This window comes from Eubalaena glacialis, chromosome 2 (assembly GCF_028564815.1).
Source record: "Eubalaena glacialis isolate mEubGla1 chromosome 2, mEubGla1.1.hap2.+ XY, whole genome shotgun sequence".
NCBI lineage: Eukaryota > Metazoa > Chordata > Mammalia > Artiodactyla > Balaenidae > Eubalaena > Eubalaena glacialis.
In genome coordinates this window covers 108029042-108049346 of record NC_083717.1, presented here as the reverse complement: position 1 = coordinate 108049346, position 20305 = coordinate 108029042, and the positions used below count along the sequence as shown (strand labels likewise).

At 50.3% G+C, this 20305-nt stretch overlaps 1 protein-coding gene across 1 annotated transcript; it reads right to left on the bottom strand.

Annotated features, from left to right (window-relative positions):
- Nucleotides 1-727: 727 nt before the first annotated feature.
- On the bottom strand, nt 728-18490 carry EPB42 (erythrocyte membrane protein band 4.2). Its single transcript, XM_061182221.1, has 13 exons — nt 18372-18490; nt 16902-17087; nt 15710-15940; nt 12746-12864; nt 11717-11821; nt 10654-10831; nt 9941-10079; nt 9542-9645; nt 8492-8734; nt 7147-7446; nt 4210-4364; nt 2943-3076; nt 728-1084 (listed from the first exon to the last, which is right to left on the bottom strand). The coding sequence occupies exons 1-13, from the start codon at nt 18379-18381 to the stop codon at nt 922-924; spliced, it is 2067 nt and encodes a 688-aa protein (XP_061038204.1). The 5' UTR covers nt 18382-18490; the 3' UTR covers nt 728-921.
- Nucleotides 18491-20305: the final 1815 nt, after the last annotated feature.

Genomic DNA, 20305 nt, shown 5'->3' with positions numbered 1-20305 from the left:
GAAATTCCTTGAGTCAAGAGTTTTTTATTTTATTTTTTTAAGAGTTTTAATTTACTTTTATAAAGTGCCATTCTGTACTTTTAAAAAGTGTTACAAGGAAAAGGAACTAAAATCAAACAGAGTATCAAAGCAACAAAATGTAAGCAAACAAAAAAACTTGTAACTTTGTACAAAAGGAGTCCAGTTCTTTTATCTTTCTTTATAGGTCCTATTTTCTTTTCTTTTTTTTTTAATAGGTCCTATTTTCTTTATACTTAATAATTGTGTATTTCTCTACTGGACCAAATTTATGTTATTAACATCAGACTTAATTGTGGGATATTTAATATTTAATAATATTTAATAAGGACTTATCTGTAGCTGAATCTAGAAGATCATTCTGTGCTCAGGTCTCATGCTGTGTGTTTTATAACTTTCTTCAGTCATCTTTGGATCTTTAAGGATAATGGTCAGGGATGGCACTGGTCAGTGTAATCTTAGGATTACCTAAAAATCATATTTTTAGCTAATATTGTCCCATTTCATCAGAAATACAAGAATGATTTAAATGCTGTTAGATTCTTTTCCTTTATAAATTAATGTATGTATTAGTGAACAGTAAATGGTTATGAAGAACCGTGGACTCAAAAAATCTGGATTTACTTATCTGAGTACCTTTACAAAGGCTTCTTTTTATTCCTCAAGCCCAGTAGTTTGCGTTCTAAGACAACTAGTCTTCATGGGTGCCTTGAGCTGGGGGTGACAGAAATGAATGAATGTCTTTTCTGTTGATTTCTGGGAATCTGGTTTTGTTCTTGGTCACCTGCTCAACCTGAACAGAGATCCACTCGTCTGATAAGCAGAGTTTCTCTTCCCAGCACATTCGGTTTTAGATTGTAGATTCAAGGGGTGGTTGGGGAGAGTGATGCTGGAGCTGGAAGTTTAAGCTGGAGTTTCAGGGGCTACCACAGTGACACTTCTGAAGTTGGTTAGGTTCTGGAACATGTTGCAATCCATTTCCACAGTGAGCCTCTGGAGCCCCACCTGCATTGGTGTGAACTCGAGTTGGGTGCGCAAGGTGTTTCCGGACTGCACCGAACTTAATCTGAAATAAAGGAAAAGGCAGCTGCTAGTTCTGTCCCAGGGTCATTGCTTTGCTGGTCCCAGTGACTGATCCTTACCTGCTTAAAGAGGTGGACTCTGAAGAAATAAACATCCAAGTACCTTGCTGTTGAAACAGAGGAGGTTTGAAGGGGATGGAAGGCAGGAGCCTCCTATGGTGAGCAGTTGTATGTTTGAGAAGAGAAACATCCTATTCTAAGGGCTTCCAAGCTGCATCTGTTGTTTCTTTTATCACCTGTGACTTCAGTCTGGTCCCATTCTTAGTAATAGTATGTTTGGGAAGGCTGTTTTGGAACCCTCGTTGCTAACTGCAGTGGGTCCAGTGGGCATATTGAGATGTCAGTATGTCAACAGGTGGTGTTTTGGAGGCCTATCAGCAACCTTCTAGTCTGCCTGTGGACCTTCTTATGTTGACTGAGGGAATGGTGCAGATTTTTTTGAGGAGCTTTGCCCCACAGTTGAGCTGGGAGAACACAGAAGTCTGGTTAAATGTTGGTAGTCCCCCCTCTCAACTTATGGGCAAGACCGACCCACTGAGTTTCTTGAGGCTGAGGCAGTGGCTCAACAACCAGACAACCTGTCAGGGACCTCAGGGGTGGTAGGAGTAGGCATCGTGAACTCTAAACTGTATGTATGTCTTCAGCAGAGGATGCCATGGACATCATGAGAGAAGGAGCAATAATGAACGAAGATATAACATCTAAAACCAACAAGGCACTAATCTAGACTGTACAGGGTTTGTGTATACACACACACACACACACACACACACACACACACGTACACACACACAAATCAACAAGGAAAAAAGGCAGGAACACCAAAAGAAAAGTGGGCAAAGTTAAAAAACTATACAGAGGAGGAAATGGAAAAGGCTAATAAACATATGAAGAGTTGTAAATTAAAACAATAATGAGATATTACCTTATCCTGTTAGACTGGAAATAAAGAGAAAGCTGGGTATTGCCAAGAGTGGAGGAATGGTAGGAAGATAGAAACTGTCAAGTACTGCTGGAGGGAGTTGTAGACTCTTGCAACCATTATGCAAGCCAATCTGATAGCACGTGGTCAAACCAGGTCATATCCTATGTCTCAGCAACTCCATTCCTGCGCGTATTTCCCCCCACCTCCCACAAATTTTCAAGCGAGTATGTAAGGGGACGTATATTTGTAGTGTCCGAGAGTTGGAGTCGCTGTGGAGTGGCGTGGTAGGAAGTGGGGGGTGTACACAATGGAGTAATATGCAGCAGAAGCAATGGACTTGACGTGTGGATGAATCGTAAAAACATAGTTCTGAGTGAAAAGTAAGAAAAAGAATTAGACGTTAACACCATTTATGTAAGTTAAAAATACAGTACTCATGAAGCAGCAGTACTCATTTTATACATACTAAAAAAAGGATATGAAGAGTGGTAGTGGGAATGGGGGTAGGGAATAGGAGTAAAAGAGAATGTGTAAATAAACAAAATTCTGTATTGTGGTGTCGCTAGTAGAGTGCAGCTCTCTGGCTTCACTGAGAGGCAGCCTACCCTCCCTGTGGCGTTCTCTCCCCCCCAGCCCTAACCCCCTCGTCTGCATTCACCAGCAATACCCAGGCTCTCCCTGTGTGACCAGGGCCGCAGCCAGCATCAGGTGCCCGAGAGGCACAGAGCCTCCTCCGTCACTCCTGTACCCACATTGGTGGCCCCAGGATGAGAGAGGCCCTAATCCTTTAGTTCAGCTCTGGCAGGTATTTGCTCTGTCTCCACAGACAAAGTAAAAAGACAGTCATCGATCTTGTGTTCCTGCCTTTCTGACCAGTTGAGATGTTTCTGTGGGTTGAGAAGCTTGCGGTCTCTTACCTGTAGCTCTTCTCTCTGTGAATGAGTCCCCTTCCGAAGATGGAGATCACACAGCCCTTCATGGGAGCATCTAAGGAGTTATGGACGCTGACTGAGGCCGTAAGGGGCTGATGCTGCTCTGCTGTCTCTGGCATCTGTGGGAGATGCCAAGAGCACAGAGCTGCAGTCACTCCTTCCCCTCCTGGCCACCCTCCCTGAAGCCTCCTCAGTTACTCTCCTAGCTCTGCCATCCTCACCCAAACTCCACAGCTGACTTCTCCACCCCTCTATCTGCTCTTCCTGCATTTACTCTCACCCTTGACCCATCACTGACAACCTCTGATGGTGCCTTTCTCTCACTTAGAAACTTTGGAGGATTTCCCATTGTCCTCAGAATCCAGCTTTGGTTGGCATTGAGCCCTTCCTGATCCCCCCAATCTACCTGCAGGCTCATCTGTTCCTCCCCTGACTGCAAGACACCCCAGTCTCTTCGGGCACTTTCGTAGCCTCAATGCACCCCCTCAGGCTCCCCTCCTTTGGGCCTCTTTACTCAGCCCTCTGTCTGCAACGGCCTTCCCCCACCTCTGCACTGAAAGCTTACCCATTTTTCAAGGCCCAACACAAATGCCACATCCTCCATGAAGTCTTCCCCAAACCCACCAGCTGGAATTAATCCCCTTTACTTCACTTGTCCCAGAGCGACTTTGTACCTCTCCTAAAGCTCTGACATAAAAGACCACACGTTGTGTCTCCCTTGCCCAACTGTAATAACCTCCTCCAGGGCAGAGACCAGGTCACATTCGTTTTGGTCTGGGTAGACATGTGGAAAGAGGACTGGACCAAGAGCCCTAAGCCTCTAAAATGTCCTATTTTTATGATTGTGGGCATGATGCTCTCTGGGACTGTTTCCTCCTCTGAACAATGGGAACAATTCCACCACCCGGGGCTTTTGTATTAAAAGAAGTAAAAGAGGTGAAAATACATTGGCACATGTACAAAGTGCTAAATAAACATAGGCTGTTATTATCTCTGTAAGTATGGAGGCAGCAACTGGGAAGACCCCAATTTTAGAAAACTTTACTTAATCTGAACTAAAGTTGGAAGATTTAAACCTTGATAGCATGTATAAGAAACCATCTCTTTCAAGAGAAGGAGCTCTCAACCCAGCGTTTCCTGGTAGTTCTTCAGCACGGTCACCTGCTCTGACGCTTGAGGGGCTCGGTGCCTTCTGAAACGGGGACCTGAGTAGCGGCAAACGCCAGTGATATGGGGAAGGACTGGTGCCTACCTCGATGGCAAGGTGTGGTCTGCAAATGGCGATGTCTTGCTGAGCAAAGCAGGTAGGGCTGCAGTGTGTTGCCATAGCGGTGAGTCTGAGGAAACTATTCTCTGGCGGGTTTTGTTTAAAATTGGAGAAGGACAGGAAGGTGGAGATTTTCTCAGCTGAAACATATGACAGGTGGAGTCAGCGCCCAGGGGTGAGTGCATGCGCCCTGGAAACAAGCAGTAGTTTCACACACAACGCAGAGGAGTCGGGACCTCACTGAAGCCAGAAAGATGCCTCATTCCTCTCAGCAATTTCAGAATTGAACTCAGTCAAGAACCCACCCATGACCACCATCACCGCCGCCACTAACACTCTTGATGGACCACCTCCACAGGTCTGGGGAAAGGGCCCCTGTGAACTAGAACAAGTGAAGCTCTTGGAGCCTGTTTCCTTGTCTAATAATAACGCCTACCTGGCGGGACGGCTTGTGGTTCACGAGACAGTCATTAAGTGCTGGTCTCAGACCTGCCACCCAGCCGTGGCTGAATATATGTATGCTTAGTCCCCTCCCCTTCTCTGCTTCTCCTCTTTCCCTTTTGCAGAGAAAATGAAGCCATCCTTCGTCCTTGAGGAAGCCTCTGGAGCTCATGCCCTCATTCCCAACCTACAGACATAGACATCTACCCCTGCTGTTAACCCCCCCAGCCCCTCGGAGGGTGAGGCATCCCCCCTGCCCAAGTCCAGTCCTTTGCTTTTTAAATCAGTGCCCCACCCTGACCCCACCACTGCTTAGCTGTGTAACTTTGGGCAAATTATTTAACCCTCTGTGTCTCGGTCTCCTCATCTGTAAAGTGGGATAACAATGGTTCCTGCCTCATAAGGTTGTTATGAGGATAAATGAGATGATGCATATAGAACACTTAACACCATGTTTGCCAAAAATAAGTGCTCGATAAATGTGAGCTATAATTATTCTAGTTGCCTGTCATTTCCCCAAGGGTTGCACCATCAATTATAACCCATCTCTCCTGAGGTTTCCGTCTCTTTCTCTCTGCTGATTCTTCCTCAGCCTGTAAGCGGATTCTGCTGTCTCTCATCTTAAAAGAAAACAAAGAATACCCTCCTCCCCAGTGTCCCTGGCTGACTACCACCCGGTCTCCCTTCTTTTTCCATCCATTCTTCCAGGAAGGACCGCACACCTTGTCTCACTTCCTCAAATCTGTTTAAGCCCCAGGAACCTGGTCTTTGCCATTGCTTCTCTGTCAGACCACTCTGTCAGTGGATGCTTTTCAGCCCTGACCTCTCATGGCCTCTCTGCTGACCTTGCTTTGTGCCCCCATACTCTCTTTCACTTCTCAGTCTCTCACTCTGCTCCTTCCCTGACTGCCCCCTGCACCCCAACATGCTGGTGCTGCCTGGGTTTCCTCCTCACCCTCTCGTCTTTTCCCAGTCCTCTCCCACTCCCCCCACCCCCATCCAGGCCTTTATCTTGCATACCAGGTTTAGGTTTCCAGCTGCCTACTGGCCGTCACAGCTTGGATGTCTTACGGGCTTTCAAATCCAACATGCCACAAACAGAACTTAACATCTTTCTCCCCAAACCTGCTCTTCCCCATTTGCCCTATTCTAGAGGCTCACCCAAACTGGAAGCACCCTCTCCCCACATACACGAGTTCAATCTAGCCCACCTCTTCAATATGACTTCATTTGAAAAGTGCTGCTAGTTTAGTTTGTCCTTCATTTCTTGGCTTGATTATTACAAAACCTTCCAACCTCTAATCCAGTGGTTGTCGACATTGGATGTACATTAGAATCATATGGGAAGCTTTATAAAACAATCCCAGTGCCAGGCCACACCCCAAATCAATTATAACAGACTCTGACGGTGAGGCCCAAGCATCAGTTTTTAAAATTTTTAAAATTCCCCAGGGGATTCAACGTGCAGCCAAGGTTGAGAACCACGACTCTAATACGACCCCTTCCATTCCATTCTGCTCAAAGTTCTTTTTTTAAAATGAATTTCTGATCACATTGACTCCCCTGGTTAAAACCTGCCACCAGCTCCCCACTGCCCAGAGAACAAAACCCAAACTCCTCAGCAGGATCTACAGGCCCCTTCATGATCTGGCCTTGTGCAGCTCTCACACCACTCCCCCACTCCATCCCTCCCTCCCTTGGAAAGGGAACAGGGTGGAGGGAGTGGAGGCAGGGGGACCGGTCAGGAGGCTGCTGCAATCATGTAGACAAGCACTATTCCACTGATTCTCTTTGCCTACACATCGGAATCACCCAAGGACTTTAAATTTTTTTTGATGTTTGGGCCAAACCATAGAGTTTCTGACTTAATTGGTCTGGGGTGCAGGCTGAGCATCAAACTTCCCCCAGGTGGTTCTGATGTGCAGCAAAGTTGGAGAACAACTGCTCTAGTCCAGGGAATTTCAACCCTAGAATAACCCAGGGAGCTCTGAAAAAATACCAGTGCCTGGATCCCATCCCAAATCAATTAAATAAGAATCTGAAGGAGGAGGAAGAACCTGAGCATGTGTCCCTTCTTCCTGGAATGCCCATGACCCACTTCTCTGTCTGACACTGTCCTACTCAACCTTCAAGACCGAGGGCAGCCCGATTTACCTGGGGGCAGCCTGCTCCAGCCTGGGTAAGACGCTAACCCGCCATTGTGCTCTGTTTACCTTATCAAACACTTCTTACACTGCTTCTTACACTGTCTGTTTGCTTATATAACTGCAATCAGAACTGTGGGGTTTTTTTCCCTGTGTGAAGCTCAATAAATATGTGTTGAATGAGAAAGAGAGAGAGAGAAAAAGAGAGAGAGAGAGGGCACACCAGGGGCTAGATGCTATCTCTTCGGATCTGCAGGGGGCGCTGTAAGGCTGCTGCCTGCCCAGGGCGGGAGCTGGGTGTGTGGAGTGTCTGGGGAGGGGGGCCGTAGAGAGTTACCTGAGTTGGCACTGAGTGTAAGGACAAGCTTCTTCGTCCAGAGCTTGGCAGCAAGGACACCATTGTAGTACACTGCCTGCAGCCCAACGGCCAGCTGCACTTCTTTCTCATGGTCACTAGGGTTTAACAAGTTCACAGAGAACCGGGCGTCCCCTCCCAGGGCTAGGGAGCTGGGTGCTTCCAAGAAGAAATGTAGAGGATCATCAGTCTCAAGACTGGGAGGATGGATGCCATCATCTTTCCCATGTTTCATTCTGTTTTCCTGGACCTTCTCCAGCACCTCTTTTTCTTGAAGAGATCCTGAAGAATGGAATAAACAAAGCAGGCCTCTTACCCAGCAGGTGTAGACCCTTCTAATAGCAGCCCAGGATTAAGGTTCATTTCCCCTGCTGCTGCTCAAATCTCAAAGCCACAAGAGCTTTGCAAACCTCCAGGTCCGTATTTAGCTAAAAAAATATCTGTGTTAGACCCACTACAGATACAGTGTATCTCTTCCAAGCCACTCACGGATCAAGTTCTTCAAGTGCTATGAATTTGCCCCTTGAATGGTGAGAGAGCTAGTTTTTGTACAAGTTGCAGGGACCTGAATCTTCCTAAGTGAAGAAGTTTGGACTTATTCCAAGGGCAATGGAGGCCATGGAATATTCTGGAACAGGAATATTCTGTAACATAATTATATTTGTGTGTTGGGAAGCTCATTCTGGAAACTGTAAGTTGAAAATGGAATAATGATGGGGAGACTGGAGGCGGGGGTCTAGTTAGGAGGCTGCTGCAATACTTTAGATGAGAGATGATGAGGCCCTGGATGACCTACAGGAAATGGGGAAGGAGATGAGGAGATGGGTGTGAGAGTACAGTGGGGTGGTCATGGGGGAGACTCAAGGACAGTGCAAGCCTTCTTGTTTGGACAAATGGGTGGACAGTGCAGTGGTGGGCTCCAAATCAGGTTGGAGGGGTGTTGAAGGAGAGCAGAAGAGAGAGAACATCTCTTGGCAGCTGGGCTTGCTATTAACTGTGCTGTTTTATAGCAGTGGTTCTTAACTGGGGGCAATTGTGTCCCCAAGGGACATCTGGAAATGTTGGGAGACATTTCTGGTTGTCACAACTGGTGGCAGTGGTTGAGGGGGAGCCGGCATCTAGTGGACAGAGGCCAGGAATGCTGCTGAATGTCCTGTGGTGCACAGCCCTCCACAACGAAGTTAGCCAGTCCAAAGTGTGAATGATGTCAAACAGGGCTGAGAAATCCTGTTTCAGATGGTGGGGAAAGGACCTCTCTTTGGCCTGCGTGTGTCTGGTGCATGCTCTGCCTCCTGTTGCTGTTGCGGGGCCTTCCTCTGCCCAGTACCTTCAGGATACTTGTAGTTCTGCGTGATGTCCTCACGGCGGTCACAATCCACACCCTTGGTGCTGATGCTGTTGCCAACATACTTAGTGTTGGAGTCGGTCAGCTCCAGTGTCCCATCCTCATGGCACTTCCAGACCACACATGAGGCATTTATCGAGGCAAAAATGTCTGATACTGCAGGGGTCAGCCCCAGCGTCCCCTCCTTGACTGCTTTGACTGGGACCAGATCACAGGCCTCCAGGACTGGGGGAGAGAAAGGTCGGTGAGCGAGAGGAACCATGCCCAGACCTCAACTTGGGTCAGAGCTGCACAACAGCAGTCCCCATCCTATGCCCTGTTGTCCCTCCCCTGGGATCAAGGTCAGAGGTGGGCACTATGTCCCTCCCCTGGGATCAAGGTCAGAGGTGGGCACTAGGCAGGGTTTCTGAGAGGGCACTGCTGAGGTGAAACTCACTATTTAGTGACAACACTTTTTGGTCATGGCCTATGGCAGGAGCCCTCTCAGAAACTGGATGGGTAATAACCTCAGAGGTACAGAGTACACGGGAGTTCCTAAGCCAGCTTGACTACAGACATGATAGGAATAGGTTGCCTTTGCTGAGCACTTCCTATGTGCCAGGCTCTGTGACAGTTCTGTTCCTGGGAAAGGAAGGGCCATCCTTTGATAACTCCTGAAGATTCCTTTTCTGAGCTTGAGCCTATCCTGATATCCTCTTCATCAACATCCAGAACCCCAGAAGTCCCACTCTACAAGCTGTCTTAAGACCCTCTGCCCTTCCATGAGACTCAGCTCCCTCACCTGTTGCTCTGAGGGGGGCTAGTCTCCCTGAGACCTTGGGGCCAAGATGGCTAACGCCTTTGTTCCCTTGAGCCTGCGGGCATCAGGTCAGCATTCTGCTGGTCACTATCATTCCTGGCGCTTCTCCTGTTTTAGGGGATGCAGACCCCCTTTGGACCACCTGCTACCCCTGTTTCCTCTCCGAAGGACTCCTTGTCCTCATGCAGCTCTGTGCAGCCCAGGGCAGTCCTGGGCCCATGCCCAGGCTTTACCTCCACCTCCATTAGGAGCACTTGGGTACAGAATCTGCCATCCGTCATAACCCTGGGGCAGAGCAGGCCGGGCCATCCAGCACTCCGTGGAAGTCTGGAAGATCCTGAAGGTAGCAAAGGAAACAATTCAAGTGGGGAAAAAAAGAGTCCCAAAGCGGTCCTAGAAATGACAGAGCTGTTACTAGGGGGATAGGAGGATGCTGCCTAAAAGTGGTTGCAACACTCCTGGGAAGGGGCGTGCACTCCACAACTCACCCTGACCATCAGCATCCTGCCTTCAAGAGTCTTGAAGGCCTACTCTCAGCAGGGCCACTTGGGGGTGGGGGGTTCCCATGGGTGACACCCCGCGGGCTTGGAGCCCTTCCAGGTCTGGGACCTCATCCCCTTCGGGCTTCTCACCAGATTCTGCCTCTGTGGCCTTCTCCATTCTGAAGCCCCTCCTCATTGTAGTACTCATCTACCAGCAGGCCCCCGCCAGTGCCCTGGGCTGAGGTGAACGTGGTAACGACGCGGGCAGGGATCCCCAGGCCTCGCAGCACTGCACGAAAGGGGGCAGGGGGTCAGGGCACCAGAGAGGGCTGGGATGTGGGGGGCAGGGTATATGGCTAGCGTTTTCAGGGTCTCCTCTGGACACCGGGCACTTTCACTATCTTAAATGCCAGGAGACATTGTGGAAAGAGAAGGGGCACAGGCACCGGAAAGTTAGAATTGACACCAGCCAGACCCAGGCCATATGAAGGCCCAGAAATGAGGAACAAACCAGTTACACAGCAGGCAGAGTACACAGCGGAGGGAGGCTTACGGGATACACAACAGGGCTTGCTTTCCTGGGGCAGGGCCAGGGGAAGCTCCGGGGAGAAGTGAGTTTGGGAGCAGAGCTTGCCAGATGGGCCCAACTTTGCCGAAGGGGCAAAAGGAGCTGCAGCTGGTTGGGAGGTGCTGGGGGTAAGTGGCTGGTTTCTTGGCCAGACGGTGCACCGGGAGCAGTTATGGGTGTGATGGAGGCGGGGAAGCGCTGCGGGGTGGAGGAGCGGCAACCCAAGAAGCAGGGCAGACGCTCTGCGCAGTCGCCAAGGGGACGTTTGGGCGCGGCAGGCAAGCCTGCTCTGTACCTGTGCAAGCAACGGCGGCCAACACCCAGGCCTGACCGTCATACACGGGCCTCCCCCGGCCCTTGACCCACTGCCGCAGGATGGGCGCGCTGCCCCGGCGCTTGTTCAGCAAGGCCCTTTCCTCGGTGGTCTGGATCTGCGGGGTGGGCAGGACACTCTTCTCCTTGAGAGCGTGCAGCTGTTTGGGGAAATGTGGGTGGGCAAAGAGGGCTCATCACAGTTCTCCAAGCGTGGGGAACAGACCAGCTGCAGGGCAATCACCTGGAACTTGTTAAACCTGTGTGTCCCTGGGCAGTGAAAGCACTGAGTCCTAACCACTGGACCGCCAGGGAATTCCTGGGAATCCTCCTTTTTAACAAGTCCTCCGGAAGCAGGGGTTCATGGACCGTAGTGAAAAACAAAACTCAGGACACAAGAGCGGCAGGAGGGCTGCCCCTCGCAGGAGCGCTTTCACTGCTCCTTGGCCTGCCTGGTGCCCATTCCTTGTAAGTGTTTGCACCTGGGGCCTCGAGGCCCACGCATCCCAAGCTTCCTCCTCCTCGCAGGCTGGCCCTGTCCCACCAGCTCTTCAGAGGGGGGGATGGAGCCACATGAGGAAACGCGGAACACGTTATTCCTGTGAGAGAACTTTTAAGGACAACAGGAAAGCACCAAGCTACCTTCATGGGAATAATTTAGAAATGAGAACAAATTCCTTTGACCACCTTAGCAGCAAACACTGGGTAAGATGGACCTGACCCCCTTCCTCCCAGGGACCTAAGCCCCCAGGTTGGGCTGGGGGTGGGGAGGAAGGGAGGGGGGAGCACTCCAAGGAAATCCAGGCCAGTTTTAGTCCTTGCTGGCTTGTGTCCTGAGGGATGACACCTCCCTGTGCTTTTCTCTCCCCTGTGGATGCTACTGTCCTCCCCTCCTCGCTCAGAATCTTCTTCAAGGACTGTCCCCCACACCCTGGGAGGAGGGGACCATTTGTGATTTGAAGATTGCCAGGGCCGTAGAGGTGGGGCAGCTCTGTCAGAGGGCTGCCCTCTCGTCGCCTCCCCCTCCCGACCCTGTCCTCACTCACCAATGCACCCAAGACACGGGCCACATGCACGGGGTTGCCCCACTTCTCCACCCGCTTGTCCACGCTCAGTAAGTCCAGGCTGAGGTCGATGACATCCTCCTCGAACTATAAGGACCACACAGGGCCATGATGGCGGGTGTGCAGGTCAGGCATTCCTCCCACAATCAACCGCGTCCCCTCGTCCTTCTCCAGACTCAGGCGCCACTCCTTCCTGCCTTGCCCACTCGGGAGTTCTGGCTTTTCCCTCTGCCCCCAGGGCTGCCTGGTCCCTGTGCCCGGCACTCCAGGCCTTTGCCTCTTCTGCTGTCTGACTCCTGATAGTGTGAGCTCTTGAGCGCCAGGGCTGTGTCGAGTCCTTTCATTTCTGTCGTTTTCCCTGTCATTTACTCCCACTGCCCCTGACAGGGCAGTTCTGTGTGGGGGCAGGTTAGACGGCAGCTCCCGCTCTTGAGGAGCCCGGGGTTAGGAGGGAGGGGGACATGTGGCCACTTAGGCTACAGATCTCAGCAACGTGGCCAGGGCTCTAGGAGAGATGCCAACCCAGGGAGCACAGTGGAGAGAGTCACTCTGCCTCTGGGGGCTGGGGGAGGCTTTCAGAGGGCCTTAAAAGATGGGTAGGAGTTTTCCAGGGGATAAGGGAGGGAAGGTATTGCTGGCAGAGGGACCATTCAGCCTGCACAGTCAAGGGATGGCCAGGGGCTGGAGCATGGGGCGGCTCTTGGGGAAAGGAAAGCAGTGGCCTGGCTGTGAAGAGCCTTGTGTGTCAAGCCAGGGGATTTGTTTTTTATCCTGTAGGTGGTGGGGATTTAACAGAGGTTTGATTTGCGTCGTCTTTAGGAAGATAACTCTGGAAGCTGTGGAGGATGGTCTAGTGTGGCTCTGAGGGAAGAGAGGTACCACGGGGCTGAAACTGCATAAAGAAATGGCCTCATGACCAGGGGATTTTGGACCTGCCCACTCTGTTTGACCTGAGTACTGAAGGTTATGGGACACTCACTGTCCCCCAGGCTTCCCCGGGGGCCCCCGTACCTGGCCAAAGTCCCAGGGCTCAGCCTGGATGCAGTCAGCCGTGCCCAGGAAGATGAGGCCATTCTGGTTCAGCAAGTACTCCCTGCGTTGAGCTTCATTCGCCAGGAACACAGCATCCTCTGGAGAGAATCAGGCAGGGATGAGGCTCTGTGGGATACTGGGCTTGCCCTCCACCTCCAGGCCTCTGCCCTCCATGCTCAGGTGGGATTCAGCTGCAGGCCTTCTCTTCAGCTCCAGGCCTGATGGGGACTGAGGAGGAACCCCCTCTTTTCACCCCACACTGGGATCCAGGCTCCTCTCTGGTGAGAGTGGGGAAGGGGGTCAGAGTCCCTGGGTCAGCCATGGTGGCCTTCATGGTCAGCCAGCCAACAGGAACAAGCCAACCTTAAAAGGCCTAGTGGTTCCCGAAGATACTTGCAGCCAGAGTGCTACTGAACCAAGAGAATTTGGCAACAGCCCAGGGAGCTTCCCAGGGGGCCTGTTGTGTCTCTCTCACAAGTTCAACTGAAAAAAAAAAGTGATTCAGAAAAATCAATCAAACGTGTTGACAGGCATGAGCCGAAGGGAAGATGAGCAGGGTCAGGGGCAGTGGTGGGCCTGTATGGAGCGGTAGCCAGAGCATTAGTTTCCACCCAGGGTGTCCAAGACCAACTCCTATGGTCTCTCCCCGCTGCCTCTCCTACTGTCTTCATCCAACGGTTGGGCTGGGGATCATGAGGAGGGTGGGGGCTTTAAGGAGGCCATCACCCACTCTAGGAAGCTGGGAGCAGCAGAGGGACCTGCCCTGCTTGCCAAGTGTCTCCCTCTGCCTGGTGCTAGGGGTGAAGTGGGGGGTGGGAGACTAGTTCCTGGGGACTAGAAAGAGAAGAGGATTTCCAAACCATCCCCCAGGCATCCAACTGGGATGAGGGTACTCAAAGTAAAAGAAGGATGGCATATTAGAAATCAGGAATCCCTGAAAAACCTGGGACAGCAGATCACAGAACCATGGGCCCAAGGAGCCCTGGGCCCCTGCCCCTCCATCCTTAGTACTGTCTATGAAGTCAGCTGGACATCACTTCTTTGGAAATCACTTTAAACCGAGGTGTTTGGCCCCAGGCCCTGCAGGCTCTGGGAAGTACATTTTCAGAGCATAGGTAGCAGCCCCTCCTCTTCTCTGCTTGGGTGGAGCCCCTCCCCCCTTTATAAAGTCCCTGCTTATGAATAGGACTCTTTCATTACAGGATGTAAAATTTCCTTTTGAATCCAGGAGAGCCCCATCTCCAAGTATGCTAAGATGAGACTGAGTCCCAGATAACCTCTGAAAATCTCTTACCTCCCAGGTGAGCAATGCCAACAACTCACTCCTGGCCAGACAGACACTGCCCCCCTCCACGCCTCCCTCACCTCCATAGAGAGGCCTTCCCTACACAGGTCCCTACAAGCCAGGCATGGAGGCAGGAATCCTGGCACTGATTCAAGACTGTGAGCTCCCTCTGAACCAAGCACTGTCCCAGAGCTGTCTTTGCTGTGTCTTTGCTCTGGCCATCAGGGTCTAGCTCTGGATGTAGGCTCAGAGTCAGTGAGGCGGGTACACTAAAACCTCAGTTTTGGAGGGAAATGGCTTGAGGGTCTTTCAGTGTACGGAGAGCCATGGGGCCTCCACCAGCTGAAGGGGCCCTGAATCCACACTCACCCACATGGGGCAAGGGCACCTCAGTGGACACTAGTTCCCATCCATTGTTCAACCTGCCAAACCCCTTGGAGTAGAAGCAAAGGGCCTGAACTGAGGAGAGACAGGGCCACCTGAAAGAGGGGGTACTGCAGAACCCCAGCCTGGGCAAAAGAAGTGGAGGTAAGGAGCTCACTGGGATTCAGGTGCCATATAGAAAGGGCATCAGGTACTGGGGTCCAGGGGCTGCAGGAACCTGGTAAGATTTCTTCTACTTCCCCTTGTTCCCAGCCCTGCCTCGTAATGAGGCCGTGAAAGGAAAAGGCTTGTCTGGCGTAGCAGGGACAGGCAAGCAGGAAGAAACTTTTCCCGTCCCCCAAACAACCATTCAGGGAACACAAAAGTTTAAGGTGGGGGGTGGCAGATTCTAAAGGGAAGACAGATTCAGTCTTCAGAATAGGCAGGAAGAGGAAGTGTTCTCTTAGCTCCCGTTTGGAGCACGTCAGCCATGTCTGATGACTTTTCTAGATGAAACAGTCCCGACAGCTAGAGCTGAGCTTTGCCAGAGGTGGTCACTGGAGGCCACCTGACCCCAGGAAGTCCACCCAGAGGCTGCTGAGCTAGGGAGGCTGGCTGTTTGATTTGTTGCTCCAGGCAGATATTTGGATAGGTCAGTGTGGAGAGAGCCCAGCAGTCTGTAGTAAGGACAGAACTAACAAGTGGAGAGAAGCAGAGAGCGCAGAAAGGAAGATTTACTGTGAAGTTGAAGCTGAAGCTTTGGGCCCCCCACCAGTACAGACCCCTATAAGCCCAGGGAGGAGCCTTAGCAATTCAAAATTCTGTGTTCTTTTCCTGAAAGAGGGTCCCCCAAATTATATAAACTTCAGGTCCCACAAAACCTGGATTCACCCTGGAGACAGACTTTGGGAGCCCAGGGAAGGAACAGAGAAGCCCCTCCCTCAAGTCGCCTCTTTTCCTGAAGCGCTTTCCAGCTCTTGGCCCCTGTCCTGTTATAATAGAGGGTAGTTCTCCTAGGGTCATCTCAGTGAGTCTCAGCTCCTGTGACCAAATAGCCTGAGCCAGCACCAGACAAGCCTCTGCTCTCAGTGGAAAGCCCTGGGCTGCTTCTTCCAAGGTGACCCCAAGAGAGGACCCTGGGTCTGAGAGGCCATTCATGCAGGGAGCAGGCACCACGGGAGCTGAGTGCTGGTGCTGCCCTAGAGGGAGCCCGGCCCTGAGGCCTGGAGCAGTCGCACCCCAGCTCCAGGGCCTTGAGTCCTTTGCAGCCCAGGCTGGCCAAGGTCCAAACTCACCTCGACCCCAGGGGTTAAAGAGCAGCGTGAACTGGCCCAGGCATTGCTGCCTGCCCGAAACCTGCAGCAGGAGTGAGTAGTGGCCAATGACAGCGTCTGCGGGTGTGGTCACAGAGATAGTCCAGGACTGGTCATCTCTCTCCTCCACCATTGCACTCCACCACTTCCGGTCCCCCAGACTGGAAATTGAGAACGTGGCTTGGGTCCGGTTGGCCTTGGAAGGCTGATCTCCTGCAGTCACACAGAGATGAATTGGTCATTTGGACCTCTTTGCCACAACTCAGAGTAACAAAGTGAAGTATCACAAAGATGGAGCTAGTGAAAATTAGATTAGGAGGAGAATGAAAGCAGCCCATCCAGGAATGGGAGGCAGTAAAGGGTGATGGGAGAGAACAGGTCTTCAGTGCTCATGGACCTGTATCTAGAAAAGGTTCATAGTGTATAACATGGGTGTAGTAATAATACCTCTTTCATAGGGCCGATGTGAGGTTTTTTTTTTTAATACATTTATTTATTTTATTTATTTATTTTTGGCTGCATTGGGTCTTCGTTGCGGTGTGCGGGCTTCTCATTGCAGTGGCTTCTCTTGTTGCAGAGTGTGGGCTCTAAGCACGCAGGCCTCAGTAGTTGTGGCACATGGGCTCAGTAGTTGTGGCTCGCAGGCTCAGTAGTTGTGGCCCGCAGGCTGTAGAGTGCAGGCTCAGTAGTTGTGGCACACGGGCTTAGTTGCTCCACAGCATGTGGGATCTTCCTGGACCAGGGCTCAAACCCCGTGTCCCCTGCATTGGCAGGAGTATTCTTAACCACTGCACCACCAGGGAAGCCCCCGATGTGAGGTTTTAATGAGATATTGCATGTAAAGCCCTTGGCTCAATATCTGACATGTAGTACAGATTCAGCAAGTAGTAGCAATTAAATGTTATATTTAGCCTAGGTTAAATCCCATTCAGACTTTTCTACAAAACTGATATTATATATGCAACAAAGGAACCCCTTAGTGATAATGCGGCTGAGCAACTTCTGAATCATAATAAATGCCACTTATTATGCATATTATCTCATCCTCACAGGCCCTGCTGGTGGGCAGGACTTCTGGAGGCCCAGGTGCAGTGTGAGCCATGTGCCCCTTGGTGGGCAAGAGAAAGAAACCCCCAGTCCTGCTGCCAAAGAGGTCGAGGCCTGCCCCACTCACCAGTTTGTGCAATGAGGACTACCTTCTTCAGGGTTTGCAAAAATGTGCGGATTGGAGCCCAGAAGTTCAGGCTGATGGTGAAGGGCTGCCCCCTCCTCACAATGAGGCGCTGGGAGCTGATGTCATTGGTGTGGTGCTCTGCATTGTTTCTTGCTGCCTGGAAGTCACAGCTCTTGATCCCCAGGCCTATTGTGAAAAGAAAGAAATCATGGAGACTAGGCAAATATGACAACGTCAGTAAATGCAGAGACGCTGGAGCCAGAGACCAGGGTTTAAATCTTTGGCTCAACTCACTTACTAGCTGTGCCATCTCAGGCAAGTAACTTAACTACTCTGAGCCTCAGTTTCCTCTTCCTTAGAACAATCATCCCTCCTTGCAGGGTTGCGGAAAGCAAATGAGGTAATGTATATAATATGCTTGGCACCATGTCAGACACATAGTAAGTCCCATTAAGTAGGACTGTTACTATTATTAACAAGAGCGAAGCTTGTTCTCATTGTCAACCCCCCTTTCTGGTCCCAATCCAGAAGCAATGAATAAAATCCAGAATTTTGTTCACCCCTACTCATTTTTTTTCTAAGAACACAATCAGACAATTTTTAGAGCTGGTTTGGAAATCACTGAGGCCAATTGTTCTGTTTTATAGGTGGGAAGATTGAGGCCCAGAGAGTAGAAGCAACTCACTCGAGATTGCACGTGGCTCTTTCACCTAAAGGCTCATTAAACCCGTGGTACCATGCAGCCCAGAAAAACGCTACAAGGAGGGGGCCTGTGAGTATCATGACATCCTCTCAGGCAGTTCTCACTTTACATCGAGAACTTGTAAATGTAAATGTGCTAACAGAGGCCCCTGAGATTTCTGCATTCTCTGCTGCTGCCTGTTTCCTTGCTTGGTGTCTGCCTCTGCCCCTTTTAGTTGGATTCCCTGGCTCCTACCTTCCTTCTCTCCCATTTAGCTTTGATGTACCACAACCCAGTGAGAAGAGCCATGTTAGGATGATCCTGGGATAAAGAATATAAATCCGTTTAACCACCATCATCATGACGATGACCAATTTACCACCAACAACCTACCCTATTGCCACTCCATAGCCACGCTCCCAGTACCATCGCCACCACAGGACCCACCACCACTTCCCACCATAACCCACCTCTGTCATCTCCACTGCTGCCAGCACTGGCTACTACCCTCCCCACCAGAGCCACACAACCATTACCTCCAGTACCACCAGTACCCACTACCAGCCCCCACACCTCAGCCCCTCCACCAGCAGCAGCGCCCATTTACTATCCCCCCACCATAGCCCTACCGCCATCACCTCCACCACCATCAGCACCCACTACCACCTCACCGTCACGGTCACATCATCATCCCCTCCACCACCATCCTGCTTCTTTTAATGAAACATGTAATGATGGAGGAGCTACTGAGAGCCCAGTAAGCCCTGTGGAGAGCAGGCTTGGCTCACCTTGTCCCATGGCTGCAGGCTGCTCTTATCCACTTGGCTACAGGAAATGCCTGTCTTGAACTGTTGCTCTGAGCTTCCTCTCTGAATCTGTCTTCCAGACAGAAAATGATGGAGGCACTTGTGTTGGCTTAAGAATCTGTAAATAGTGGAGTTTCCTTCTGCTCCACCTGTGTGCTTCCTCACATGTTTGTCTCTCCTGCTCCTTCCCCTCTGGTATCTCTTGGACCAGCTGCTAGGAGTTCCCCTTTCTCGTTTTATCTCTTGTGCCAGGAGGCCCAGACAGGGGTATGTCTGGCAGGCTGGAGGTGGCGGGGGGTGGGTGGAGAGGGGGAAGATTTGACAGTTGGAGAAGCCCAGGTAAACTTCTAAGCCTCTTGCTTCAGTGGCCTCAAGAGACCCTCAGATATGTTACCTGGATGACACTGAAAGACTCTGGAAAGAGGCCCATATCCAACTCCAAATTCAGGCCCTAAACATATCATGAGCTGCAAGTTGTTAGATGTTCATGGGCCATTTTGATAGTATAAAGAGAGAACATGTGTGTCTGGGATTCATCTGTGTGAAAGAGATTAGCGGGTAGAATTTGTTGGTGAAAAATAAATATCCTAAAAGCAGAAGCAAGAGCTCTGCCTCTTCCAAGCCTGATGGGTTTGGGACACTCTACCAGAAGGTTTGGAACTCTGTTGGGACTTAGGGCTTATGTCTTTCCTATTTCTACTTGTTTAGTCAACAAGGACACGACACAGGGGAGGATCTCCTATTTGGCTCTCTTTGGCCTCCTGGGTTTTATCTGGGCTTCTGAGACTGTGTCACCAGAAGCTCTCTCAGGCGCAGCTGGACAGGCCTGCATATATATGGCATATGTATAGAAGGATATAAAAGAAACTACAAAGACCATTGGTTGCCTGTGGGGAGGGGAGCTAGGGAATGGGGTTAGAATGTGATTTTTCTGCTGTTTACTGTTTTGTTTTGTTTTGTTTTTAAACATCTTTACTGGAGTATAATTGCTTTACAATGGTGTGTTAGTTTCTGCTGTATGACAAAGTGAATCAGCTGTACATATACATACATCCCCATATCTTCTCTCTCTTGCGTCTCCCTCCCACCCTCCCTATCCCACCCCTCTAGGTGGTCACAAAGCACTGAGCTGATCTCCCTGTGCTATGCGGCTGCTTCCCACTAGCTAGCTATTTTACATTTGGTAGTGTATATTGGTCTATACCACTCTCTCATTTCGTCCCGGCTTACCCTTCCCCCTCCCCGTGTCCTCAAGTCCATTCTCTACATCTGCGTCTTTATTCCAGTCCTGCCCCTAGGTTCATCAGAACCTTTTTTTTTTTTTTTTAGATTCCATATATATGTGTTAGCATATGGTATTTGTTTTTCTCTTTCTGACTTACTTCACTCTGTATGACAGACTCTAGGTCCATCCACCTCACTACAAATAACTCAATTTCATTTCTTTTTATGGCTGAGTAATATTCCATTGTATATATGTGCCACATCTTCTTTATCCATTCATCTGTCGATGGGCACCTTGGTTGCTTCCATGTCCTGGCTATTGTAAATAGAGCTGCAATGAACACTGTGATATATGTCTCTTTTTGAATTATGGTTTTCTCAGGGTATATGCCCAGTAGTGGGATTGCTGGGTCGTATGGTAGTTCTATTTTTAGTTTTTTAAGGAACCTCCATGCTGTTCTCCATAGTGGCTGTATCAATTTACATTCCCACCAACAGTGCAAGAAGGTTCCCTTTTCTCCACACCCTCTCCAATATTTCTTGTTTGTAGATTTTTTGATGATGGCCATTCGGACTGGTGTGAGGTGATACCTCATTGTAGTTTTGATTTGCATTTCTCTAATGATTAGTGATGTTGAGCATCCTTTCATGTGTTTGTTGGCAATCTGTATATCTTCTTTGGAGAAATGTCT